This window comes from Caenorhabditis elegans, chromosome III (genome assembly GCF_000002985.6).
Source record: "Caenorhabditis elegans chromosome III".
NCBI classification, from domain to species: domain Eukaryota; kingdom Metazoa; phylum Nematoda; class Chromadorea; order Rhabditida; family Rhabditidae; genus Caenorhabditis; species Caenorhabditis elegans.
Window position 1 is genome coordinate 3,425,573 of NC_003281.10, and position 27,170 is coordinate 3,452,742.

Here is a 27,170-nt window from a genome sequence, read left to right on the forward strand (position 1 = left end):
CGGGAAATTTCCAGATTAAAAAAAATCATATTTTTCAAAAAAAAAAAGATCAAATTTTTTGGAAAATTTCAGAATTTTTTAAAAACTTCCGGGTTTTTTGAAACATTTCCAGATATTCCAAAATTTTTAAAAAATCAAGTTTTTCGAAAAATTCCAGATTTTTTCAGAATGAACGTGCTGAAGCTCACCAATGGCCGAGAAATCTCCTACTTGAACGAAGTGGAAATTCGAATGGGAATTGATGAGCTTAATGGAGAAGAAAGATACAAAAAAGAGCTGGAAAATATGGAAACGTCCGATATTACAGTTCACAAATATGAGGGTGGATTTAAGGTGCTGATTGTGACGTGAATTTTAGAAAAAAAACGACATTTTTGACTGAAAATTGGAGTTTTTTTAATTAAAAAAAATTATTTGGGAAAGTGAAAAAAAAATGGAAATAACTTGAACAAACATAAGAAAATTTTAAAAAATCGAAAAAAAATCGATAAAATATTGTTTTAAAAAATTTGAAAAAATTAGATTTTTTCTGCATTTTAAATTTTTTGAGTCTCCTTTTTTCTGGAATTTTTAAAAATAATTTTGAGAATTTTTCAGAAATTTTTGTGAAATTATCCGATAAACTAGGTCCTATTTTTCGTGTTTTTCACTGATTCTAATTGAAATTTGAATTTTTTTTCCCAAAATTTTAAAAAATTCAAAATAAATATATATTTGGATTTTCTGCGAATTTTATATTTAGAAATTCAAATTTTCAGAAAAAATGTTTTTTTGAATTCTATTTGCGATTTTTTTTTAATTTGAAGCGTTCGAAATCTAGTGGCATAAAAATTTTGAGAATAGCGTTTTTTTTCAATTTTCTTTCAGAAAAAAATTTGAGAAAAAAATTGAAATTTTGAAATTAAATCCAATTTTGCAAAAAAAAAAAAAATTCTTCTAATATAAAAATTTAATGTTTTTTTTTAAATTTAATTTTTACTTAATAAATAAATTTGCAGATCTGGGAATGCACCGTCGATCTTTGCGACTATATCGAAGAAAATCAAACGCTTTTCGCCGGAAAATCAGTTCTAGAGCTCGGCTGTGGAGCAGCTCTTCCATCAATTCTCACGGCGGTACACGGAGCTAAGGAAGTTTTCGCTCAGGACTTTGTAAGTCTACGAGATGAGTTAAAACAAAAAATTAATCTAAAACATTGCAGAACGCGTCAGTCATCGAGTTCTTCACACTTCCAAACTTCGAAGAAAATCCGCATTCAGCAGTTGTTCAAGGAGAAGCAATGGGATGGGAAGAGGTTCCGAATCGATTGAGCGGAAGAAAGTAAGCAGCAAAAAGACATCAGCCCAATGCGGGGCTCGAACCCGCGACAACCAGATTAAGAGTCTGGTGCTCTACCGACTGAGCTAACCGGGCGGCGATGTAGACTCGTCTTGGTGGACGTTTTGTATAGCGCCCGGCTGGAGACGGGGGGGGGGGGGGGCCTAAGACGCAGAACTTTATGTTATATTCCATTTACCAGATTCGACTTCATTCTCTCATCGGAAACCATTTACAACGAAGATGACTATCAAGCTCTCCACGATGCGGTCGCTGCAACAATCAAGGATGACGGAGTCGCGTAAGATCGTTTGTGTCGATTTACGCAGCAGCTCGTGTATTCCTCGAGGAGAAGAGAGTTTTTTTTTTAAAGCTTGAGACCGTTTTTTTTCTGTACTTAACATGATATTTGGCAATTTTGCTAGACAAAAATCGCAGAAAATCGATTTTGATCACGAAAAGTGAACGTTTTTTGTTGGTTTTTGTATACAAACAACCTTTTTTGTCGAAAAATTTTTTTAAAAATTAGAAAAAATTTTTAAAATGTTGAATTAGCTTTAACGCTTCTTCCCCTTTTTTTAATATCAAAAAGTTCTGAGATTTTTTACCATAAACTTTTTTTCGCGGCGAGACCCATTCTTAAGAATTTCTTAGCGTTTTTAAGTATAATTTTCGATAAAAATAGTTTAAATAAAAATTTTTTTAAAAATCTATGTTTTCTGCCCAAAAAATTGTTTTTTTTAATATTCCGATTAAAATAAATTTCATTTTTCTTTGGTTAAAAAATCGTGTCGAAAAATATAAAAAATATTGAATTTCCTTGAAAATGAGTCTCTTTTCATTGAAAAAACCCACACAGAATACGAATTTTTGCCGAAAACTTCTCCTCGAGGACTACACGAGCTGCGTAAATCGACACATGGAAGAGATTCAAACTCTTCCATTTTCAAGCCCTTCAATTTCAGATGGTTCGCCGCGAAATTCTTCTACTTTGGCGTCGGCGGAAGTGTTCCAGCATTCTGCGAATTTATCAATCAACGCGGAATTCTTCAAGCTTCTGAGGCAAAAGTGATCGCCGCTTCAGTGCCCAGACGGATTGTGGAGATTCGGAAAAAATGATTTGAATTTTTTCGTCTTTTTGTTGTGTTTTTTATTTGTTAAGTTGTTCAAGAATTGTCCTTTTTCAATAAAAACTGTTTCATTTCAAGAAAAAAAATCAGTCGTAAAATGCACACCTACCCGCCATTAGTTTGTAAGTAGAGAGAATAATGAGAAAAATGGGAAAAATGGAACGTTTTGTACTGACAATTTAAGCAGCAACACGTGGTGTCAGAGTGTCTCATTTCGGCTTGATCTACGTCGATCTACAAAAAATGCGGGAGACGAGACGCAGAGTTCTGCACTGATGCTGTATGGTTAAGAACGTGATGGCGTCACTTTTTTTAGGCAGAAAAAAACTCCCGCATTTTTTGTAGATCAAACCGTAATGGGACATCCTGACACCACGTGCGCAAAAAGGGGCTAAAATGACTAGAACTCCTGATGACCGTATCGATCCACTGGCCACATACATTGACAAGAGATTGGAGCATCTGGAATTGTAAATGGATGCCAATGAATTGAACCAACACTACGACGAGACACGTGTACCTAAAAGAAATTAGGAATTGAGTGTGTGTGAAAAACACTATATTTTACGCGCAATTTTTGTGGAAATTTTTGGGGAACCCAGAAAAACACTAAAGTTTACAGAAAAATGTATTGGGAAAAAGGATTTTTCAAGTAGACAGTGCGTACTGCGCAACATATTTGACGCGCAAAATATCTCGTAGCGAAAACTACAGTAATTCTTTTAATTACTACTGTAGTGCTTGTGTCGGTTTACGGGCTTTCGAAATGAATTTTTTTCGAATACTGACATCGATATTCTATTTTCCCTCATTTTTTCGTATTAATTTCTATTTTTGCACAATTTTCATATTTTATCGATAAATAAAAAATTTGAACTCATTTCGAAAAACAAGCTCGTAAATCGTCACAAGCACTACCGTAGCCATTCAAAGGATTACTGTAGTTTTCGTTACGAGACATTTTGCGCGTCAAATATGTTGAGCAATACGCATTCTCTGAATTTAGTGTTCCCGTAATAAAACAATTTGCGGGCTTCTTGCATCATATTTTACGCGCAAAATTTTTTGAAATACATGGCCACGCTCTCCTCAAGTGTTCATAATTATTAGAGCGCGCTCGAGCGGCACCTCACGAACTCCAGAATTCGCGGGAATTCGTTTTTCCATAGAAGCCAAAAATAGCCAAAAACTGCTGTCCCGGCGAAACGAATTCCCGCGAATTCTGGAGTTCGTGAGGTACCGCACGAGTGCGCTCTAATAATTATGAACACTTGAGGAGAGCGTGCGTGGGAATTTGAAACTACTCACAAAATATGTTTAATTATTTACTTTTTGCTCAAATAATTAACAAAAATGTTTTTTTTTCAAATTGTCTTCCGAAAAATCACAGTTTTCTCTGTGATTGCACAATTTTTTATTACTAAAAATTTGAAAAAAAAATCACATTTTTCCAGAATTTGCCCGTAAAACATGGTGCATTGAGTGTGCTCACACAATGCGTCACACCTTACGCGCAAGAGTCCATCTACAGCATTTTCGCTGCGAGACCCAAGAACTCACATCTGCATACTGCTGCACACAACGTAACATTCCCTTGAAACACGTCTGTTCTTGACCAGACAGTAGACTTCCAATCGGTGATTGACTATTTAGGCAACGGACTTCCACAACAAACGGAGGGTCAAATTCGTGACTGGAAAAATTGGAAACTTGAAGGTCCCGGTGAAAGTGCGCTCTATTGAGACAATCATAATTATCTCAATGGGGCGCGTCTTTAATATAAGACGGTACAAACTTTTCAGTTTTAGGATCTCTATTTCAGCTGATTGGTTTAGAAATTCTTGAAAAAATAGATAAACGGGTGAAAATTATCGATTTCTAAAAAATCGATACTCACCTCTGTGTATTCAATTCGACTATTTTCCGCTGACTTTCACATAATTCTTCGTTTTTCTCTCGCCGATTCTAAAAATATCGATTGATTTTTCTTTGCAAAAAAAGTCACTCTAGCACACCTTTTTGTGATGATGATGATGACGTCTATGATAGGTTACTGTAGGTGGAGTGGTCAATGTACTTGGTATTGATTTTTCCGATCGAATTCTCGAGGCCAAGTCACTGTCGTCGTCGGATTTTTGAGTTACCATTGACATCTCATACAGCTCGTCTGTCTCGTTCATTACTGATGGCTGAACAATGTTTTTTTGTGAATTTGCGCGTAAAATATGGTGTATTGTTTTAGTGTATGCAAGAAAAATTGTGCTAAAAATTTGAATTTTATTCCCACTAAATTTCAGATGCCTCACTCAATGCGCCATATTTGACGGGCAAAAAACAGCCCCTCTCCACAATTTTTGTTCAAGATCACTAGTTTGTGGGTTTTCTTTCAATTTTTGTCTTCTTTTGACTTGTCATCGATAAATCTCATTTCAAAAGACCTCCTGCTGTGGGCGAAAAGGACAAAAACGACAGAAGTATGAGAGGGATGTTTGTATAAGAAAAACGATGGAATTCCTCGATTAATCGGATTCCCCTTTTTAGATTATGCAAATATCAATCAAAAAAGTTTAGAGGGTGTTAAATTTGACAAGATGCGCGTCAAATATGATGCCTATTCTGTAAACACTAAAGTCGATGCACCATGTTCGAAGAAGTCGCATTTTACGCGCAAAATGATAGATCACATATTTATTATCAAGTTTCAACTAAGATTTCGACAAAAAAACTTGGAAAAAGTTGGAAAAAATCAATTAAAAACATGGGTAATTATCGATTTTACTTAATTTTCAGAAAAACTCAATAAAATTGTTTTTCCGATTTTAAAAATCAATAAACCACGTGGAAAATTATCGTTGTTACAGAAAAATTACAAACTAATTGATGAACCAGGTGCACAATTATAGATTTTTTAAAACAATTATATGAAAAATCGATAATCTTTTTTTTAGATGCAATAGAAAATAACTTGGTCTTTTTAAAAATGCCAAAAAATCTTTAAAAACATTCCTCATCTATCGATTTTTTTTCCGAAATGTAAAAATTAATGTCACCTACCCAATGCACCATATCTTACGCGCAAACTTACTTTTTGATGACGATGCCTCTTTCGATGAATTCGATCACGAAGGCGCTCGAATCCGGATGATCTTTCTGGAAAAAAAAGCCTTATAACTTTCCAAGTTTCAATGATATCAAAAAGTTGTCAACCACAAAAATGTAGAAAATTACACGGGCAATATTCTTGTAGTTGACAAAATTTTGATAAACCAAATGAGAGCTGAGATATCGGAACTTACTGTAAGGATATGTGTAAACGAGGGCGGAGAGCATCATGATGAGTAATAGGAGGACCTTCATAGAACATTGGCGCGCCGATATCGATAATTTAATTTAAAGACAAGATGAGCTTCTTCTCGTTCAACCACACATTTGAGAAGAAGACGAGTACGGTAGCGTGCAGGGTACTGTAATTTGGAAATTTTTTAATTTTTTTTTACAGTTTCAAAAATTAAAAGATGCAATAAAATGAGAAAAAATGTTCAAAATTTTTTGTCAATTTTGAGACGTGTCTCTTTGTTAATTTCAAAGCTATCGAAAAATTGTAAACTACAAAAATGTAGAAAACAATGTGTAAAATATTTTTGTAATTGAAAACTTTTTTATAAATATGACAGGAACGGAGATAAGTGGCTCCAAAGCTTAGAAGGGTGTATGAAAGAAAAGACAATATTATATCTTTTTTATCGTTATTCACAAGTGTTAACTACTACAAAGTACAAAAATAGCTTCATCTAGAAAGTATGTATTTCAATTATTATTAGAGATATCAAAAAGTTGTTAATTATAATTATGTGGCACACGCTGTACTGAACAATTATGCGGTTGGCACTTTTTTGATACTGTTTGAAACAGCTGAGATATAACCTTCAAAGTTGTAGACCCTAAATCCTGAAAAAGAATTTGGAAACTGACAAGAACTGGCCCGATAACTAACTGGCCAACCACTTTAACCATTTCCATAATAGTTTTGAAAGCGAAACTATGCCTTTTTTTCTGGACCCAACAAACATTTTTTTCGGGAATAAAAGAGAGACGCGGGCCGCTTTTCGCTTCACATAATTCGGTTAGAAACTGAGACGATTAGGGACAAATTGGCGTGGCAGAAGGGGAAATCGGTTGGCAGTTTTTTATCGAATTTGGTAGTTGGGAAGACAATAGATTTATAGTTTTGGATGAACTGGTGAGGATTCAACTACAGTACCCTCAGTGATAGTTTTTTGAGCTCTTGTAACTAGGTTAGGGTACAAGGTATCAAAGAATTGTCAACTAATCAAATGATCAGTGAAATCAGGATAATATTTTTTAGTTAACAATTTTTTGATATCTTGTTCGGGTCAAAAGTTATGGTTAGTTATTATGAAATATACCAATTTTTTATTTTTATTTTTTAGACGAGTCATGATGTATTTAGCAAAAATTTATTTTAAAATGGAGCCGGAATTTTTCTTTTCGGAGGGTGTTTAAAATGATTTTTGAATTTATTGTTCACAAAGTTCAGATTTTTTCGCTCGGAAAATGTACTCAAAATGTTTTACAAAACTTGGAAAGAATTCTGATTTTTTGAATTTTTTCGGTTTTTTAAAAAATAATTTTTCAAGTTTTTTAAAAATTATTTTTACTGCAAATATTGCGATCCAAGATAATTTATCAGAAAACAGGCAGATGAAAAATGAACCGAAAAAATGAATGAAAAATTGAAGAAATTCTTTGAGAGGGCCCCGAGGTGGGCAAAACTGCATAGAGACGAGATGAGAATGATGGATGGATAGGGAAATTAATGAAAAAATGGAAAAAAATTAAATGATGACGTGGCTGGGGTTTGAATATTTCGCTAACTGATTTTTCTGTTCCTGCTCAAAACTTGTGTGACGTCACAAAATTAAAAAAATATGTTTCCCATAGTATTGTAAGTGTTTGAGAGCAAACAGAAATGTGTAAAAAAAATGGTGTAAAAACAATGAATTGCCAACATTTCGGTATGAAGAACACCGGGGTAAACAGTAACTTTGACGTATGTGGCTCTTCGGTGAGCACTTTTTTATGGGAGATGTTTGAGCAGTTAAGCTACAGTAATTTGGAGTTTTTGTTGGAGCCGTGAGCTCTGTTGTTGAATTTGTAAAAAAACATCTTCTTCGCGAATCATAAATACTCGACAGTTTGCTACTCCTGGCGTGCGCACGTTTCGCACCGGGCGCGCCGACGGAGCGCGCTAGTAATAATGTCTCGAACGCCCGGCGCACTCTCCGCGTATTTCTACCGGTACTTTCTATATACTGATCAATATATACACAAACATATCACCATACGTTTCCTATTAATTGTGTCCCATTTGACAACTGCAACCTCAAGCCAATAAATGTTCCATTTTGAACGATTACACATTCATACTCTTGATTACATAGTTATTAGTATATAAAGTTCAGAAAAAAGCACGTTTATTTTATTTTCTGGTTCCTGCTTCGTTCTTGCCAGACTCAATTCGCATTCAGTGCGCATACGATGCGCGCCTCGAGCGCGCCCTTTGCGCTTCAGGTGCGCGCGCCAGACGGACTCCCTTATTATCGCGCGCCAGGCGCAAAACATGCGCGCCCCAGGAGTAGGGCTGTACAACCGGGCGTCCGGTCGGGGGTAGCTATCCACGACGGCCGACAATTTCCGAGTTTCGCCACTCACTATAAAATTGCTGATTAAGTATAGTGAGTGGCGAAACTCGGAAATTGTCGGCCCCCGTGGAAACCTACCCCCAAACCGGACGCAGTGCGTCCGGTGGTGTCAAAATCGGACGACCGGACGCCGATTTGTACAGCCCTACCCAGGAGTAGCGAACTGCCGAGAACTGCCTAGTATCAAATTTTTTTGTTGCAAATTTTTATCTTGGCTCAGTTTTTTTTTTGAAAATCCCCAAACAACACAGACAAAACGAATTTTTCAAAATTGTTGGTTCTTGCTGGTTTTCTGAAGACCCAATAACACAAGAATTCGTTAGTCCGCAATTGCCGCGACGCAAAAATACAGACAAGTGTATTCAGGCGCCTGATTTGAAATTTTCAGTATTCCACGTATGCACGTGGTGTCAGAGTGTCTTATTTAGGGTTGATCTACGTAGATCTACAAAAAATGCGGGAGACGAGACGAAGAGTTCTCAACTGATTTTGCATGGTTAAGAACGTGCTGACGTTACTTTTTTTGGGAAAAAAATTCCCGCTTTTTTTGTAGATCAAACCGTAATGGGACAGTCTGACACCACGTGCGCATGAAATACTGCTTAAAAATAATTTTAACTCGTTATTTTCCATAAAATTGAGCTAAAATCAAAAGATCTCGAGCAAAATCAACATTACCCCTACCTAACTCCGTACAACTCCAAAAAAAAAAACTAAAAACGTGGCAATGGAATGTTTGTTTGTACATACATACACATACATCAAATGTTTCTCCCCTCCCAATGTGTATACCCTTTTGGCGCCCCCCGCATGCCCGCCCACAAAAAAAATGAAACCAGTTCTCCGAGAAAATTGAAATTTGTGATTCAAATTTGTCATAAATCGATCAGAACGACCCATAACATGGTGCATCGCGAAAAAATATAAATTTGCGTAATCAATACTTCATATTTGACGCAAAAAATACATTCTTTGTTCTCAATTTCTTCATGTTCTTGTCAACTAATCAATTATCAATCAGAGAAAAAACTAGTTGTGATAATTAATTAATACCAAAAGTTCAAACAGTTGCAGTATGTAAAAGCAATTTCTTCAGTTCTATAAATAAAATACAAGGAAAATAAAGGGACAGAAAAAGGGCAATGATTAGTGGGAAATTAACGATTATAAATCTTTTATCATGTGTAGACAAATTAGTTGTCACCGAGACGGGAAAAAAACGATTTTAATTGAACTTTTGAAAATTCGGAGAAATTGGAAATTTTTTGCGCATTTGCTCGTCAAATATGGTGGATCCTAGATTTCTAGTATGTGAGATCTTGGCGCTGCGCTCGGCGCAATCGTTTTTGGTGGCGATGGGTTCGAAGTTCGAAGTTCGAAACCACCACTGAACATGCTAACTTGCTTCTGACCGATTTGCGCGTTAAATCTGTTAGAAACTATGAAACTAGAATGTTTCGAGGACGTTGAGACATCGAAAATGTTCTTATCAATATGATATCAATTATCCTTTTCTCATTTTTCCATGTGTTCTGATTTCATCTTTGACACGTTTCTGTACAAATAAGGAAATAACTCAAATGGTTCAATCATCAGAAATCACAGAAATCACCGAGGTATTGTCTAATCAGAAACAACAAAAAGAAACCCCATTCTCGATCAATTATCACCTGTTATCAATTGTCTTCTCAGTTTTCTTATCATATCAGTTAGTGGAGGAAGAAAAATGAAAAAGAAAAAGGAAACCCCTTAGACAGCGGGGGATATGGGCGCGGTTATTCTAGATAATTACGGGGGTAATGTGTTCGAACAAAAAAGTTGCAAATATGGTGCATCGGTGTGTGGTGTTTAAGTCTAAGCCTAAGCTGAAGCCAAAGCCTAAGCCTAAACCTAAGTCCAACACGAAGCCTAAGCCTAATTGTAAGAACTTTGAAACTTGGTATGAAATTTCCGGGGAGCCAAAAGAAAAGAGAAGGAGCAAAAAGTGGTGTTTCTCGGAGAAAAGAATGGGGGTACATGGGGGGTCAAAATGGAAATAAATATAAACGGAATCACAAACAGATGCTCCACCATCTTCCACGAAAATGTGTAGAGATCATGGGACAACGAGAGGGTTCAGAGAAATAAGAGAGACCCGAGAGGGGGGGGGGGTGAATTCTTGAATGCTATGGTCATGGATAGGGAGGGCCATGAATTTTAAAAATGAAAAATTGAGGCAAGGTCAGGGTGGTCAAGATCATAAAACAGGTGGTCTGAAGTGAAAAAATTCCAATTTTTTTTTCGATTTTCCAAATTTACAGAAAGTTTGTAAGATTTTGTCCCAAAAAATGTTTTCCTGCCTACAAGACCTAGTTAAATACGTGCAGGCAGGCAACGCTTAAAAAATGCCTGCCTGCCATGGTTGTGCAAACGCGCTCCAATGCGAATTTTAACAAAGTCGCCACCACATCTGGCAGGATTCATGGTCGGGGTCAAAGAATTTTATGCATGTTTTATATAAACTGCATACTAAAAAACTATAAAAACTCCTCTCCACATGTTATGAGAACTTCAAACATCCTACGCGTGACTTCCTCTCTGAGGCAAGCAACGCCTGCCTGCCTACCTTAGTGGCGGCCTCAAAAAGTTTCTGCCTACCTACAACGCAACCTACGCCTACCTACCTTTGTGGTGACCTTGCAAAAAATGGTGCATCGACACAAGACAACCTACGCCTGCCTGCGCATGCCTAAGCGCAATTTTACGCTAAAATGCAGAAATTGCAACTCGATGCACCATAATCAAAATCATTTTTCTTTCGTGAGATTCACATGATCATCTTCTCTGTTTTTGTTTTCTGTTCTATTCTTACTAATGAGATCAACATTCCAAACATTTGAGAAAGTGGAAGAAATAGAGAGAGAGAAAGAATTGTCTCTTTTTGGTAGGATGGGGCTTTCGTGATAGGCAAGTTTGTAGGCGACCGTGCCTACAAACCTGAACAGTGCCTGTAGGTTGCGCGAGGAAGTGTTTATGAGCATGGTTAAAAACATTGAGAAAAGTACGCATAGTGCGTAAAGTACTCGGAAAATGATCATCATTGTAAATTTAACTGCAAAAACGCCGAAAAACAGTTTCAAAAAATTGTGTAGGTTTGCGTAGGCGTGACGTAGGCGCGGAACTAAGGAAAAAATCAAAACAATAAGTATCAGAGTCAATTTCGAAAAAATTGCGCGTAAAAAAGTCGATGCACCATGTTGGAGATTTTAAAAATTTATATTTTTACTCAGAAAAAGAAAAACTATTTGTACTCCTCTCGGACAATTATGACGATATTCAAAAAGTCGATGCACCATGTTATACTTTTTTTATTTTTTTAAATTTCGACTTGCAAATTACTTTTTAACAAAACAAAAGTTTCTGGGCTCCTCTCGGACATGACCATAACCAAAATTAAGATTCTACGCAAAGGCAGGTAGTCAAGGACGTGCCTGCCTTGCCTAAAATAGACAAAAATGGAAACATTTCTGTTTTGTGGTAACTAGCAGCAGCATCAGCGGGAAACCCTCCCCACTCCGCCTATACTCAAAAATCCCATTTTCCATGCCATTTGGGAATTCTTCTTCTTCTCTTCTCTTTTTTTTTGGTGAAAAAAGATGAAACTGAGAATGGGAACACGTCATCGACAATTGATGGACATGGATTAGATGGGTGGAAAAGTAGCGAAGTGAAGGGGGGGCAATGGGAATATTGTTGAGAGAGTTCTCATGGGAATACTCTTTTGGTCAAACAAAGTTAGAGCAGAGGAAGTAGAGATGTATAACTATATGATAATCAAAAATCAACAAACCTTGTGCATTTTGTCGCAAGATATGGTATTTGCGTACTTTTGGGGCTACCGTACTGCACGAAAGTCAAAAAAGTTCTGATTTTCGCCGATTTTCACTACAAAATCCGAATTCCTCACTATTTTTTACCCCTGTCCATTGATTTTCATAGATCGGATTCTAAAACCGCTAAGTTGTGCATTTTGTCGTAAGATGTGGTGTTTGCGTACTATTGAGGCTACCTGCGAAAATCAAATTATGAGCTAGTGTTTCAGAAAAAATGTTTCAAGGGTAAAAAATTGCGGAGAATTCGAATTTGATAATAATTAGCAAAAAATTCCAGTTTTGAAGAGTGAATTTTTAGATTTTTTTGTTCCTAGTTTCACAATTTCCTATTTTTTTTGATATTATACAACAAATTGGCAAATAGATTTCATCTTTAACCTCCACACTTTGAACTTGACACTAATCGTTTATCAAATCATTTTGGTAGACACGAAGAACATGTGTCAGGAGACGAATGTTTGGAAGATGGGCATATTTTGAAAACATTTTTAAAATTTTTTTTTGTGTGGGAAAGTTTCATTGAATCAGGGCAGATGGCAGGCACACGCACTTTTGTTTATGGGTCTCGCCACGATTGTTTTAACAGGTAGACATGTGTGCCTACAAGCTACAATATACATGCAAAAGCAAAGACAATAAGCGGTAGGTAGGTTAGCATTAGGCATAACTAGGGCAGGTATAAAGTAGGCAGGCGCTCGGCAGGTAGGCATAAAGTAGGCACATAAAATGAACATAAACACATAATAAAACTGCGGTGGAAAATGATCCATATCGAATAATTCTTCTTCGATTGCTTCCTTCATTTAGCTGAGAGGGGGTATTCTTTCTCTGTCTTTCTTATCATATTATCACTTTGATTTCTCTGTTCTTCCCCTTTCTATCTCTCTTTCAAATCCATTTCCAATCGTTTACGATCATAATTATTGACTTGCGAAGCCAAGAGGAGGCTGTAACAAAAGTTGGAAGGGCGGATTCATCGATGATCGACGACAGCAATTTGGAACTGGAATGGGAACTATTTGAATCGGGTGATGATGATATGATGGGGAATACGTATAGTTAGAGGAACATGTATGGGTATTGTTGCGTACATGCATACCTTATGATTGCCTACATGCCTACATGAAGGGCCTATCTCAAGTCTGCCGACATCCCTAACATCAACTGGCTGCATATATGCTTATCTGAAGCCGGCCTGCCTACCTGTTCGCCTGCCTATCTTGAGCCTGTTTGTCTATTTCTTACTGATCTTAAACCTACCTACCTCCCAGCTTGCCGATCCATCACATCGAAGCTGCTTGTTAGCTCGCCTGCCTGCCCACCTGCCTGCCTACCTCCTGCTCGTGCTTTGCTGTATTTTATCTATCAGAATTGAATAGCAAATAAATCACAAAAGTTCCAATTTCTCGATTTATTTCAGTTCGAAGTCATAATAAACACAATGGATACATAATTAATATTTTCCGCTTAAAACAAAAACTCCGATTGCTTCAGACACCGAGGAATGTGACGTCGCGAGCTCTCGGAATGCTAGCAGATAATTCCGAAGACATAACCTGTTTAGAAGATGGAACTGGAGAATCGATTCCAGTTCTAGCTAGAACCGGGTTGTTTTGAGGTTTGTCATCCTTCGGAGCCACTTTAGTTCCTGCATCAGCTGCAGCAGCTGGACCCGGTGTCTTACTCTTAGGCACATAATACTGGACAGTGGTGTATTCCTTGTATCCTTCAGCTTCCATGGTTCGAGATGACCTCATTTTGAATCCTTCGAAAGTGTTGTCCATAAGGAAGGAATGGGCTCCGGTTGTGAGGAATGTCACTCGAGGCGGTTGTTTTTCCTCTCTCTGAAAATTCCATAAATTATATGGAAATGCATGCCTGCCTGCCTACGCCTGCCTTATGTCTACACAAGTACCAACTGAGTTAGATACGGTCGTCGGTAGACGTTTTCAGACTACAATCGGAAATAGGCGGTAGGCAGGCACGTAGGCAGGTACGCAGAGTTGAGGGGGGCACGTAGACTTTGAGGCATACTTGTATAAGTCACGTAAATAGGCAGCCAAACTTAAGGTAGGCACAGGCAGGCATGTTTGAGGTGCCTGCCTGACTTTAAGGCCCACCCCTCTAGTACCCAGGCCTGCATGAAAAGCTCAACAAACCCAAAAATGTTATTCCTAAACCAGCCGTGGACCGCACCTCCGGCGCGGCCCCCGACTTCTGGGGCTGAAAACTAACTTTTCTGAAACTACCGTAACCCTACAGTATTCCTACCGTACCACTATTGTACCACTACAGTACCCCGACTATATCCCTACACTAACCCCAACTCACTATCCCCACAGAAGCCAAAACTTCACAGACTACAAAGACTACATAGACTACAAACTATGGACACACAGAATAAGCGCTTTATATATAGTAAATGAAATGGTTTCGAAATTTTCAAAGGCTGGTGCAAATGCGCGTAAACTTCTTTCCAGACCTACAGTATACCGCATGCCTGCCTACGCCTAGCCAAGCTTACATGAAATTCGGATCTCCAAATCGACTTGTACTTGCACTCCTTGGAAGCAACGAATCGAGCGAAAACCACCATCAGAAGTTGCTGAAAATACACAAAATTTTATGTGTCAGCTCATTGTACAAATAGGCAGCAGGCAGGTTCGTAGGTAGGCGTGCCTGCCTACAACTCAAGCTTCAGACTCACCATGTACTGCTCATCTGCTGCCTGATCCTCAACATCATCATTTGCCGGCTTCTCGCCCCACGCCGGTGAAGCATAGTATCTCTTGAGCTGAAAGCAGAGGTTTTTGAAAAATTCCAATTCGAATTCAACGTACCAAATTCCGATGCACAAAATGAGCAACTACAAGAATCAAATTAAGCGGTGGCGGAGCCGCCATTTCCCACGAGAGAAACTCGGAATAAATAGCTGCTCGTGTGAATTTGAACTCCATTTCCTCATTATCCAACACCTCATCAGCTCCTTTCACAAGTATCGATGTCATCAAATTGAGTACTGTAATTATCAGAATTCCGTGATAAACAGCAGCGAGAATTTCGAAAGTTGACGAGTTCAAAGTATGTTTCACAGGATCCATGTTTGGACCAGTGTTTCCAACAACTGTAGTGAATGTTGAGGGTCCCAAGTAACCGAAAATTGACCAGAACAGGTTTTTAGAGGATGTTCCAATTCTGAAAATATATATGTTGTCTCAGATAAAATATAGAAAAAAAGAACTGACGTTTCATAAGAATCCGTGGTCTTTGTATAATCCTGATCTCCTATTTTCATGGTACTTCGATTCAAGTATGGGTCGACGATAATATTCAATCCAACAGAAAACGAAACGATGATTGCGACCATGATGAGTATGTATGTGTACGTCTTCCCAACACATTTTCCGACAGATATCTGGAAAAATTAAGTTTACTGTAGGACTACTGTAGTGGTACTGTAGGATTACTGTGATATTACTGTGGAACGAGTGTAGGATTACTTTAGGATTACTGTAGGACTATTGTAAGATTATTGTAGTAGCACTGTAGGATTATTTTAATTTGGGAACAACTTAGTATTAGACATATGAATGAGTAGTGTAGGAGGACTGTAGGACTACTGTATAACCACTGTATACTTGCTGTAATGGCACTGTAGGACTACTAGGATTACTGTGTTGGGCACTGTAGTAGTATTGTAGGGATACTGTAGCGGTACGATGACTTGAAAATATTCAGTTTCCCGCTGCCAAAGCACACACAATAGACAGTAGGTAAGTATCTGGGCAGGCTGTCTGCCTATGTAGCTCAAGAGACTTTTTTTGTTTTTGCGGTCAAAACATCGAATTCTACGCGCAAACTCCACTTACAACAGATCCACCGATTGATTTCATCATCTGAGCATAGTAAAAACATTTTAAAATACTCAGCACACAGGCGATCGCAAGACATATCTCATGGAGAAGTGAGAATTCGAAAGATGGCTGAAAATTTCAACTAATTAATTATTCAAAAGATTTCAGCCGAACCCAGTGCATTCTGTCAACGGAACTCGGATCGAAAGCTTCTCGTTTTCCCCATTTTCCAGTAAAAAATATCAGTGAAAACAAGAAAATAAAGATCAAAGCCGCATCGAACCATCTCCACCAGAAGGCAAAAAATCCATCTCGTCCGACTCTATAGAATAGAATTCCCTTCTCCAGAGCTAATCCCATCACATAGGCGTACATGAAGATTTCGAGTGCTTGTACAGTTACTTCAACTGAAAAAATTTCAATTTCACAAAAAATGTTGTAAGCTTAAGCCCGATCTTAAGCCGAAGCCTAAGGTGAAACCTTAAGCCTAAGCCTACGCCTAACCCTAAGCCTAAGCTTAAACCTAAACCTAAACCTAAGCTTTTAACTATGAAAATTCAAAATCCACTTACTACTATCAGTCCATGCAAAGTAGAAACCGATTGTTGGACGGAGAATTGCGGCGATGAGGAAGACCAAGTACATTGTGATGTGAGCAATGAATCGAGCAAGTGGAACGCACATTGTTGTACCCTTTGTTGGCATAAATGCATGAAGCATCACAAGGAATGGCATCAGGATACAGGCTCGCAGAAAACGCCAAGCATCTCGTTTTGGCTTGATTCCATAGTTGTACCAGTCTGAAAAGTGTATGAGGTCAGCTATAAGGCCATTAGAAAGTCTATGGTAGGTAGGCACGATTACGCCTCATCATCGCCTACGGCTCGCCTCAGGACTTCACCCTCAAAAACAGTTACCTGATCTGAAGACAGACTTAATAGTTGTCTGTGAATTGGTGGAGCACGTGAATTGTCTCATTTGAGAATCCATAGCCATTTGAAGACGCGGTGATGAGATTTCAGTCATTCTTTCCGGGCAGTAGTTTCTCTGAAATTCAATTTAAATTCTCCCAATATCTAAAATTTAACACAAATTCTTACATTAGCAACCATCATATTGAACTCGTCGACTCTCCATGCTTGATCTGAAATTCTGCACAAAAACCGTTGCACATTCATCTCGAGGTCTCGATAGGTTTCCACGTATTCCAGCTGATCATCGCTCGCCAATTGTTGAAGGTCTCGGGCGACAGCACACGTGGCAGCGAACACGTCATCAGTTGCCAGCCACAGGTAGGCTTCAGAGGACAGTGCACGCATGACGTCGACGAGGCGAGTTGATGAGTGGGTTGTTACGGTTTCCCGTTTGCAGGTTTTGCATTCACCTGCAACACTTTACCATTTTTGCGCGTAGAATATGGTGCATTCGGTCCTACCGACGCATGTTCGCTCTTTTGCAATGTTTGCGCGTCAAATATGATGTTTGAACTCACAAGTAATGAAATGTGGTATCTGAATACAATGTCCTCTAGTTATAAGACACTGAACAATCGAAAAATTATTCAAAATGCATGCCAGCATCAGTGGAGTCATATGTGGTGGAAAATGTGGAGAATTAGCAGATCCTGAAATTAGTGTGATGCAAATGCGCTTTAATACAAACTTCCTCACACTTACCACTTCTTTCAAGGTATGGTGCATCGACGAAAAGTACGAGAACAAACTCGACTAGTGGACGACTTCCGACGGCAATCGATAATAGAAGAGCTTCCTGTAATTCAAAAGGGCGTTACAGGACGTAGGCAAGCGTATGTGTTGTAGGCGGGTGCAGGCTATCATAGGTGGATGTAGGCAAAGTAGGCGGTCGTAGGCGGTCATAAGCGAGTGTAGGCGGGCGTTAGCAAACCTTACCTGGTCTTGAGAGGTCTTTCAGGGGTGTAGGCCGGCGTACGCGGACGTAGGCGGATGTAGGCGAGTGTATGCGTTGTAGGCGGGTGCAGGCGTTCGTAGGTGGATATAGGCAAAGTAGGCGGGCGTAGGTATGCGTAGGCGGACGTACGCTTTCGTCGGTGGATAGCCAGCCTTACCGGGCCTTTAGGCCTTTAGGCGTTGGCTGCCGTATGCGGGCCGTTATCGGGCCATTAGAGGGTCTTTAGGGTGTAGGCGGTAGGTGGGCCGGCTTAGGCCGGCCTTTAGCGGTCTTTCAGGCGTTGACGAACTTTAAGAGATTCTTCAGAAGATGTATCCATTAGAAGACTTTGAAGAGAAGAAAGGCGACCATCGTCCGGGCCATGTGGAAGCAAAATGCCCAAAAAAGATCGTACTTCAGAGTATAATTTGCTTTTCACAGCCTTATAGAAGTAGGCCATGGCTTGCAGAACCTGAAATTTATCTATTTGTCCTGTAAAATCTGATAAAGTCCTGCGTACAACTTGATCATTTTCATGCCATTTCTGATGACCATCGTATCCTTCATTATTGTCTGCGTCTACACCTCTATATTTTCCAAGATACTCTTTTATTGCGCTGAAAAAATGTAAATTTGTTGATGAAAACTTGGGTCCTGACACGAGCGAAACATCTCGTCTACAGTACCCGATGGTTGGCGCCGTGGAAGAGGTTTCGCACGGCCATTCTCCCATTTCCAAGGATCCTTGCAAGGCGATTGAAAGCACTCACCTTAATTTTAGCCTCGTAGATTCCTTCTTTTCCTTTCCCACCATTTTTGGAAAACGAAAACCTTGAAATAAATATATTGATTTTTTTTCACTCCGACATTTTTTTCCACGTATCCCTCCCCCCTCAATCCAGAATATAGCGGCGGTAGAAAAAAGTTCACGCCAATTCAAAAATTAAAATGTTTCGTTTTTTATTGGAACACGGGAAACTTTTTTTTTAGTTTATCTTTTATATTTTTCAAAATCTAGATGAACGCAAACGCGCTCCACCGTACAAACCGAAAATTGCCCAGTCAGGAGATTTTCAATCAAACTACTATTCAGTACTAGAAAAAAGAGAGCATTTTCTTGGGCTCTATAGCAGTGACGCGCACAGTAACATGATCAAATTCTCCAGTCTCTTCAGTCTCAGTCATCTTCTGCGTCTCGATGGCCACATATGGTGCAGGTGTACGAAATCGCTGAATAAAATAAGATACTTAGAATGAACCGTTCAAGCCAAGAAGAATGCCGCCCCAAAGATCGCTCAATACCAGCAGATCATCGAGACCCTTGGATCCAGTTAAATCCATGAAAAATCTGGTTTGTTTGAGATAATAAAATTGTTTACAATCCAATCCAAAAAATTATTAAGAAACTTTATTTTATTGCCATAATCAATTTACTATATATAAAGCGCGTGTCGTTCTGTCCCTATGTAGTTTGATCTTTGATCTTTGGTCTTTGAACTCTGTAGTTTGTAGTCTCAATCACACAAGAGGGGTCACATAGGCCCCGCCCCTTTTGTGACGTCATCACAAATTGGCGGGAATTCAAATTTTCTGAGAAAATATTTTGGCGGGAATTCAAAATTTTAAATTTTGAAAACATTTTGGCGGGAATTCAAAATTTAATTTTTTGAAACCATTTTGGCGGGAATTCAAAATTTAATTTAAATGTGTCATATCAATTTAAAATGTCAAGGTACTGTAGTGTTTTAGGGGTACTGTAGGATTACTGTAGGGTTACTGTAGTTTAGGAAAAATTGATTTTTAAACATTTTAAGAGGTATTGGCTTGGAAGTTGGTAGATGGTAATGTCAAGGTACTGTAGTGGTACTGTAGGGGTACTGTAGGGGTACTGTAGGATTACTGTAGGGTTACTGTAGTTTAAGGAAAATTGAATTTTAAACTTTTGAAGAGGTGTTGGCTTGAAAGTTGGTGGATGATAATGTCAAAGTACTGTAGTGGTACTGTAGGGGTACTGTAGGGGTACTGTAGGATTACTGTAGGGTTACTGTAGTTTAAGGAAAATTGAATTTTAAACTTTTGAAGAGGTGTTGGCTTGAAAGTTGGTGGATGATAATGTCAAAGTACTGTAGTGGTACTGTAGGGGTACTGTAGGATTACTGTAGGGTTCCTGTAGTTTCAGGAAAATTGAATTTTAAACTTTTGAAGAGGTGTTGGCTTGAAAGTTGGTGGATGATAATGCTAAGGTACTGTAGTGGTACTGTAGGGGTACTGTAGGATTACTGTAGGGTTACTGTAGTTTAAGAAAAATTGAATTTTAAACTTTTGAAGAGGTGTTGGCTTGAAAGTTGGTGGATGATAATGTCAAGGTACTGTAATGGTACTGTAGTAGTACTGTAGGATTACGGTAGGGTTACTGTAGTTAGGAAAAATTTGAGTTTTAAGCATTTGAAGAGATATTGGGTTGGGAGTTGGTAGATGATAATGTCAAGGTACTGTAGTAGTACTGTAGGATTACGGCAGTTAGGAAAAATTTGAAAATAAAAATTAAAAAAAGATAAAATTTTGGCGGGAATTCAAATTCTAATTTTTTGAAAATAATTTGGCGGTTATTGAATTCCCGTGGAATTCACCTTTCGTGGTGAGACCCATCGTGGTGAGACCCGTCGTGGTGAGACCTTTCGTGGTGAGACCCTTCGTGGCGAGACCCATCGTGGTGAGACCCATAGTGGTGAGGCCTTTCGTGGTGAGACCCTTCGTGGTGAGACCATTCGTGGTGAGATCCATCGTGATGAGACCTTTCGTGGCGAGACCCATAGTGGTGAGACCTTTCGTGGTGAGACCCTTCGTGGTGAGACCCTTCGTGGCGAGACCCATCGTGGTGAGACCTTTCGTGGTGAGACCCTTCGTGGTGAGACCCTTCGTGGTGAGACCTTTCGTGGTGAGACCCTTCGTGGCGAGACCCATCGTGGTGAGACCTTTCTAGGTGAGACCATTCGTGGTGAGACCCATCGTGATGAGACCTTTCGTGGCGAGACCCATAGTGGTGAGACCTTTCGTGGTGAGACCCTTCGTGGTGAGACCTTTCGTGGTGAGACCCTTCGTGGCGAGACCCATCGTGGTGAGACCATTCTAGGTGAGACCATTCGTGGTGAGACCCATCGTGGTGAGACCTTTCGTGGCGAGACCCATCGTGGTGAGACCCATAGTGGTGAGGCCTTTCGTGGTGAGACCCTTCGTGGTGAGACCCTTCGTGGCGAGACCCATCGTGGTGAGACCCATAGTGGTGAGAGCTTTCGTCGTGAGACCATTCGTGGTGAGACCTTTCGTGGTGATACCCGTTGTTCGTGGTGAGACCTTTCGTGGTGAGACCTTTCGTGGTGAGACCCTTCGTTGCCAGACCCATCGTGGTGAGAGAGATTCGTGTTTGATATCATGTTGGCGGGAGCTGAGGAGTTGGTGGGGGATGATGTCAAGGTACTGTAGGGGTATTGGGGAATTACTGTAGGGTTACCGTTGTTCAGGAAAAATTGACTTTTATGCTTTTGAAGAGGTGTTGGCTTGAGAGTTGGTGGGGGACATGCTAATGTCAAGCTACTGTGATATTTTTTTAGCTGCCAGAATGTTCGAAAAAGTAATAGTTTCAATTTTTTCATGTGACATTGATAAAAGAATATTTGGTGTTTTATGTGTCGAACACTTTAAATTTTGCCAGTCGTTGGCCGCGCCGTAGGCGCGGTCAGCGGCTGGTTTTTAACATAAGAGATCAAGTATCAACCTTCTCGAAAAGAAACAAGTGCCCGATGGTCATGGCTGTCCAGTTAATTGGGTGCTCGTAGATTTCGGTTTCTTTATCGTCGTTGTGTCGCGTCCAGTAGTCTCCATGACGAGTCCAAGAGATTGCATGATACTCGCCACCACCACACATCTCCACTTCAACGAATCCGACAAGCTTCAACTTGTTCCCCAGAAAAATGTTTGGCTCTCTTGGGTCCAACAACCCCGTGTCCTGGCCCGGCCTTCTGCGGATGTTCACCAATAGGAACTTCGAATTTTTTAGCTCGACCCGCCATTCCCTTTGTCCCAGAAAGTCACCCTCGACTGTGTGCTTTTTCAGGCACTTCTGCTCTTTACTCGCTACTACGTCTAAGAATGTTCTCCTCTTGCCCAGTGTGTATTCCAAGCAAGAGGTTCGTTTCTCTATGGACAGCTGGTATTCTCCGCAGCCTCCGGTGTAACCCTTGAGCGTTGAGATCAGTTGGTAGCTGAACATTGAGCAAAGTGGTTCGTGGCGGGCACCACATTCAGTCGAGAGGTCCTAAAAGTTATAATCATATTAGTTCATTAGTATTCTGAGTAGTTTCTAGAACATGGGGTATTTATTGCTGTCAAGACTATCGATTTTTCGATTTTTTTAACAGAAAATTCTTGATTTCATGACGAAGTTTTCGATCTTTCTTCAAAATTATCGAGTTTTTATTTTTTGATTGATTGATTACCTTTAAATATTCGATTTTTCGTCAAAACGAACAAATTTTGATTTATCCATTTTCGAAAATGTCATTTAATTTTTCCAATAAATTGGAAATTTTCGATTTTATTTTGTAAAATTAAAAAACAACTGATTGTTTTGGAGTTTCCCTAGAAATCACCACGGGGTTCTGGCGAGGGGGTACGTTTTCGTAAGGGGATTTTTTCGTAAGGAACGCTTTCAGTAGGGCAATGTGCGGCGCGCCTTTTCGCAAGCCCGCCGCACAGTCCTTCGCAATGCGCCGCACGCTTCTTCGTATTTATTTATTTATTTTTCCAACAGGAAATTTCTAACGGAATTCAATTAAAAACGGATTTTTAATGGAAATTAATTAGTTTTATTCGAGCTAAATACGGATATTTTCAGAATTTTCGATGACAAAAACGGGTTTCAATCGATTTCGAATCGATCAAAATTAATATTAATCGAAAATGAGCGTTTCCTTCCCGGAAAAAGAAGAACTTGATGCTGAGAGTGATCCAGGCTGAGCCAAACGATTAAAATGATAGAAGTGATTTTTTATTCAGTCGAAATGGAAAATAAAACTGCAAACAAAAGTTAATTCGATTAAATTAAGTAAGAAAAATCATGGCGAAATTTGGATAACCTGAGTATGGAAAATTGTTTCTATAATCTAATGGCACAGAGGTAAACAAAGAGATCAGTGATAGCATTTCAGAATTTCCATAAAAGGGAAAAGTTTCTCATTAAAAGCACTGAAACCGGTATAATTCAAAAACACTGAAGTACAGAAATCGGGGTTTTTGTATAATGGCACAGCGGTTGTTCGATTTCCGGATCGTCTCTTCAAGTCTAGGATCAATGATTTTGATAGTTGAATGGTCTTTTGAATCACTCCTCGCAGGTTTTGATAGTCGTTGTGATGATACATTCTCTGGAAAACAAAACAAATCGATATTATATACCTATTTGAGAACTTAAAAAACTACAAAAAGAAACTTGCCTTCAGCTTGGAAAATTGCTGCTCACTCGGGTTGTTTGTGAACTCTAATCCGTTTCGAACCCTCTCTCTACAGTTCCAAAAATCAACGGGATATCGAGCATCTTCTCCAAAATAGAATTTTTCGAGGTAGCTGAAGAAATCTGAAAAACGAGAATAATTGATTTCATGACAAGATTTTTCAAACCTCTCAATGCTGGATGAATATTAACTGTTCGACATTTCAGAAGACGGAGCCAAAGAAGTACTTTGTCGTGTGGAGCAAAACTGAGAGTATAAATCGATTTTAAAAGATTCACGAATTCCGGCTTATTGATATCGTCTCCAACAGCTGAAATTTTGAATTAGGTTAGCAGCATTAAATATTTAGGTTTACCTTTTCGCAGATTTTTAAAAAGATTCACTTTGAAGTGACGCCAACATCCGAAAATGTCCGCATTCGGCCACACAGCTCTGCTCGCATTAACACTGGCCACTTCAAAGTCTGGATAGGTTGATAAATTTAATAAATATAACCAACGTTTACCTGAAAATACGTATTTTGGTTGGATTCCACTACGTAGGAAAGATAGGAACAAACGTCTGTACAAATCTTCTTTGGCAGAGCCACACAAAGCAAAAACCAATGGAACTGCCAAGTTCGTATCGAGATCCTGCAATGTCATTGGTTGACATCAAAATACCTTTCAATTAATACGCACCGTGACTGTTGCGATGTAAAGCTGTCGATAATTTTTCGGAATTTCTGAGAATTTCCCATCCAAATGCAAGCTGTGTGCACCATACAAAGATTCAGCTTCCTCTGCTTGCCACACAACTAGCAAATCCTTATTAGACTCAAACGTTCCAGAACTGTCTAAACAACATTTTCCTCCTTTAAAATAGGCAGAATCGAGGGCTGGTGGAAAACTATTCGTCGATTTCCTACTCAGCATACCGTCCAGTATGCGACTGATTTCTTTCTGGAAAAAGTATATGTTTTATTGATTCCACGATTTATTATTTACGTTGCTCTTGAGAAGTTCAACAACTTCATATCTTTTTGAAAGTGTAACAGCAAGCTCATAAAGGCGTTCTTTTGATGGTGAAGAAGACATTGATGAAACTGCGATTTTTCTCATAATTAATTGCACCTAAAATATAAATTTAGTTTTGAAAAACGTAAATTTCAGTATACTGCAATTTCGCTTCTCCTCGATTCGTGATCACAATCACGACTGACTTTCACATGGCCTGTCTCAGTCTTGATACGCACGGATCCGGGGCACTTTCTCGAGTTTTCCAGTGTAACGTTACATCTGAAATAAATTAATGAAATGTGTGACAATTTTTTCCTAGCGATAATTCACCTAGCCACAATGTCCCCATTTTTCAGTTTTTCTCTCGGACGATAGCTTTGATTGTTGAAAATGACCAATGGAGCTCCTCGTTTCGTCGAAATACTGAAATTGCATAGTTTCTATGTTTAATTGTTTTAGAAGTTAGAAGGCATACCAAAAATCTGAACTATTCTCGCTGATATATTCCGGTGCCATTTCAAGCACCCCTCTTGGGCTATTGGCAATCGGTCTATAGTGCATCAGAGAACGTAATACGTGTGACTTGCTGGAATTTTATATTTTGATAGAGTTATTGATTAATAACAACCTATTTGTCAAAAACCAATCCGGATGGTATGGAGTCTCTTCGTCTTCAAACGGAGATTGATATGAATTGTGACCTAAAATACAACGTCTGTTATTTCTATTTAATTATTAGTTAAGACCTACACAGAAGATTGAATTCACTGGTTTCCTGTAGATCGTGATCCATTTCTTCGGGAAATACAGCTGGATCAAAATCAAAAAATTTTTCAGTATTTGCCATGGAATCTGTTGTATCCGAGCTTGTTTCCTGAGTAGAATTGGCTATTGAATCGCATTCCGGGATATCGTCAGTGGATCTCGGCTCATCGAGCTCTCGAGAATTTGAAGGAAACTGCATATACGAATCAGACCGACGTGGTGATGCAGGTGGAGTAACCAGATCGATTGTTGCAGGAGTCGATTCACATACATTTGTAGCAGACGCTTTCGGATTTCTTTTCTTCTTTAGATCCCTGTCGAACGCTGAAAAATACTTTTCACTCTTCAATTAATCTTTAGACATCAATACTTGCCTCTAAAAAAGCGTTTGGCTCCGCTTGGATCACTCTCAGCATCAAGTTCTTCTTTTTCCGGGAAGGAAACGCTCATTTTCGATTAATATTAATTTTGATCGATTCGAAATCGATTGAAACCCGTTTTTGTCATCGAAAATTCTGAAAATATCCGTATTTAGCTCGAATAAAACTAATTAATTTCCATTAAAAATCCGTTTTTAATTGAATTCCGTTAGAAATTTCCTGTTGGAAAAATAAATAAATAAATACGAAGAAGCGTGCGGCGCATTGCGAAGGACTGTGCGGCGGGCTTGCGAAAAGGCGCGCCGCACATTGCCCTACTGAAAGCGTTCCTTACGAAAAAATCCCCTTACGAAAACGTACCCCCTCGTTCTGGCCTTCCTCATTGACTTTTCGCGCTCCATTGACAATCGCCTGCCGGACAACGCGTGGACAAGTGTCGTGTACTCCACGCGGACAAATACATCAGTTTTACAACTAAAAACGAGCCGCGACGCGACACGCAGCGCACCGTAAATCTACACAAAATCTCTCCCACCCAAAATGGCCTAGTTCGGCAAACTCTGCCATTTCGATTTATGAGGGAAGCCAGAATTCCGTGAATAACCGAAAATTCGAAAACGACACCCTTGTTCACCAAGTTCGACGCCAGAATATCAACTTTTAGCGCGGTTTCCTTTTTATCCTCTACTTATGGACAATTCACTGATTTTTTCTGAGATATTTGCGCGTCGAATATAGCGAATGCACCGGCACATTCGGGTAGTTATAAATATAATAAATTATTAGTATCTATTACTCACCTCCATGAGAGCATTGAAGGCTTTGAACGGTCGTTGTGCACCCGTCTTGAGCGTCTTATCAGAGAGCAGGCTGCGGAGCACTGTAGCGTCCTTCGTCTCTTTTTTCCCGTCAAAAATCCATTTGAGCTGCTTGTGCATTGGAGTCTCACATGTCCTTTTGAAGTGACGGCCACATCCAGCTTTCTGCATCATCTGGATAGCGACGTTGAGGAAGCATGAATTACCAGGGTTTTGGAGCTTCAATCCAGGAAGCTTATCGAGGATCTCCTGTAAGTGTTTGGGATGTACGTGTTCATTTTCTTTGGTATTTTTTTAAAGGTTATACCCAAAAACTACCGAATTTTGTGAAAAGTTATGATCGTTTAAAATTTTGAGAAAAAGTTATTTTCAGCTAAAATCACTATCTTTACTGAATTTCAAAAAGTGAGGCATACAGTACCGCAAAAAAGGCTCCGCCTTTAATTATTCAGGCTGCTCTCCTTTTTCTATAAAAATCACGTCAAAAATTGGAGAAATTACACAAAACGCCTGAAATTTTGTACTCTCGAAACACTTTTTAAAGAAAAAACTAAAACTACGAATTCCCACTAAAAGTTGATTCAAAAATTTGATTCCCGCGAAAACTTTCTTAAATAAAGTTATGTTAAACAGAGAAGTTACTTTTCCAAATGAAAATACTTACCTGTTCACGCTCTTTTACCCTCTCAAGCTCCTCCTCCATCTTGGTCCATCTCTCCTTTTCCACCAAGTGCTTCTCCTTCTTCTTCCGAATCTCCTCCATCATCTTTCGGGACTGCACCTCCTTCTTCCAAATCTCATCATTTTTCTCCCAAAGCTTGTCCTCCTCCTTCCAAATCTCCTCATTTTTCTTCGGAGACTTGTCCTCCTCCTTCCGAGACTCCTTCTTCCTCTT

At 39.1% G+C, this 27,170-nt stretch overlaps 4 protein-coding genes and 4 non-coding genes across 9 annotated transcripts; 3 read left to right on the top strand and 5 right to left on the bottom strand.

Moving 5' to 3' along the window:
• The first annotated feature begins 165 nt into the window (after positions 1-165).
• metl-18 (protein-histidine N-methyltransferase) lies at positions 166-2,522 on the top strand. The gene is made up of 5 exons (NM_065306.4): positions 166-333; positions 999-1,151; positions 1,202-1,320; positions 1,520-1,618; positions 2,283-2,522. The coding sequence occupies exons 1-5, from the start codon at positions 169-171 to the stop codon at positions 2,434-2,436; spliced, it is 690 nt and encodes a 229-aa protein (NP_497707.1). The 5' UTR covers positions 166-168; the 3' UTR covers positions 2,437-2,522.
• K01A11.6 lies at positions 1,327-1,420 on the top strand. The gene has a single exon (NR_052178.1). It is a non-coding gene; the product is annotated as an Unclassified non-coding RNA K01A11.6 (non-coding RNA).
• On the bottom strand, positions 1,341-1,413 carry K01A11.t1. Its single transcript has one exon. It is a non-coding gene; the product is annotated as a tRNA-Lys (tRNA).
• On the bottom strand, positions 2,495-5,913 carry K01A11.1 (Spaetzle domain-containing protein). Its single transcript, NM_065307.4, has 6 exons — positions 5,744-5,913; positions 5,533-5,597; positions 4,463-4,636; positions 4,345-4,412; positions 4,008-4,140; positions 2,495-2,967 (listed from the first exon to the last, which is right to left on the bottom strand). Exons 1-6 carry the CDS (start codon positions 5,778-5,780, stop codon positions 2,848-2,850), a joined length of 597 nt encoding a protein of 198 aa, NP_497708.2. The 5' UTR covers positions 5,781-5,913; the 3' UTR covers positions 2,495-2,847.
• A 5,740-nt stretch (positions 5,914-11,653) lies between these two features.
• Positions 11,654-11,857, bottom strand: K01A11.8. Its single transcript, NR_052179.1, has one exon. It is a non-coding gene; the product is annotated as an Unclassified non-coding RNA K01A11.8 (non-coding RNA).
• Positions 11,717-11,857, top strand: K01A11.7. The gene has a single exon (NR_052180.1). It is a non-coding gene; the product is annotated as an Unclassified non-coding RNA K01A11.7 (non-coding RNA).
• A 1,581-nt stretch (positions 11,858-13,438) lies between these two features.
• On the bottom strand, positions 13,439-18,638 carry spe-41 (Transient receptor ion channel domain-containing protein; the record flags this gene model as incomplete). Of its 2 annotated transcripts, NM_001267943.4 has the most annotated exons (15): positions 18,575-18,635; positions 18,325-18,421; positions 18,115-18,276; positions 17,573-17,666; positions 17,389-17,520; positions 16,997-17,280; positions 16,814-16,943; positions 16,469-16,696; positions 16,071-16,303; positions 15,912-16,025; positions 15,288-15,457; positions 14,883-15,237; positions 14,750-14,836; positions 14,567-14,647; positions 13,439-13,886 (listed from the first exon to the last, which is right to left on the bottom strand). In NM_001267943.4, exons 1-15 carry the CDS (start codon positions 18,616-18,618, stop codon positions 13,533-13,535), a joined length of 2,565 nt encoding a protein of 854 aa, NP_001254872.1. In that variant the 5' UTR covers positions 18,619-18,635. The 2 variants fall into 2 exon arrangements, with proteins under 2 accessions (NP_001254872.1, NP_001379535.1); NM_001393307.1 differs by having other exon boundaries at positions 13,533-13,886; positions 18,115-18,421; positions 18,575-18,638.
• Positions 18,639-21,443: 2,805 nt separating this feature from the next.
• On the bottom strand, positions 21,444-27,041 carry K01A11.3 (USP domain-containing protein; the record flags this gene model as incomplete). Its single annotated transcript, NM_065309.5, has 3 exons — positions 21,444-22,119; positions 26,258-26,524; positions 26,940-27,041. The coding sequence occupies 3 exons, from the start codon at positions 27,039-27,041 to the stop codon at positions 21,568-21,570; spliced, it is 921 nt and encodes a 306-aa protein (NP_497710.4). The 3' UTR covers positions 21,444-21,567.
• Positions 27,042-27,170: the final 129 nt, after the last annotated feature.

Bases quoted from the DNA above. Each gene is read 5' to 3' on its own strand.
- metl-18 (NM_065306.4), top strand. From the start codon at position 169: ATGAACGTGCTGAAGCTCACCAATGGCCGAGAAATCTCCTACTTGAAC. The intron at 334-998 runs GTGCTGATTGTG...ATAAATTTGCAG, and splicing joins AATATGAGGGTGGATTTAAG to ATCTGGGAATGCACCGTCGA. The intron at 1,321-1,519 runs GTAAGCAGCAAA...TCCATTTACCAG, and splicing joins AATCGATTGAGCGGAAGAAA to ATTCGACTTCATTCTCTCAT.
- K01A11.1 (NM_065307.4), bottom strand. From the start codon at position 5,780: ATGATGCTCTCCGCCCTCGTTTACACATATCCTTACA. The intron at 5,598-5,743 runs GTAAGTTCCGAT...TTTTTTTTCCAG, and splicing joins CGTTTACACATATCCTTACA to AAAGATCATCCGGATTCGAG. The intron at 2,968-4,007 runs GTGAGTTCTTGG...AATTTCTTTTAG, and splicing joins GTGTGCAGCAGTATGCAGAT to GTACACGTGTCTCGTCGTAG.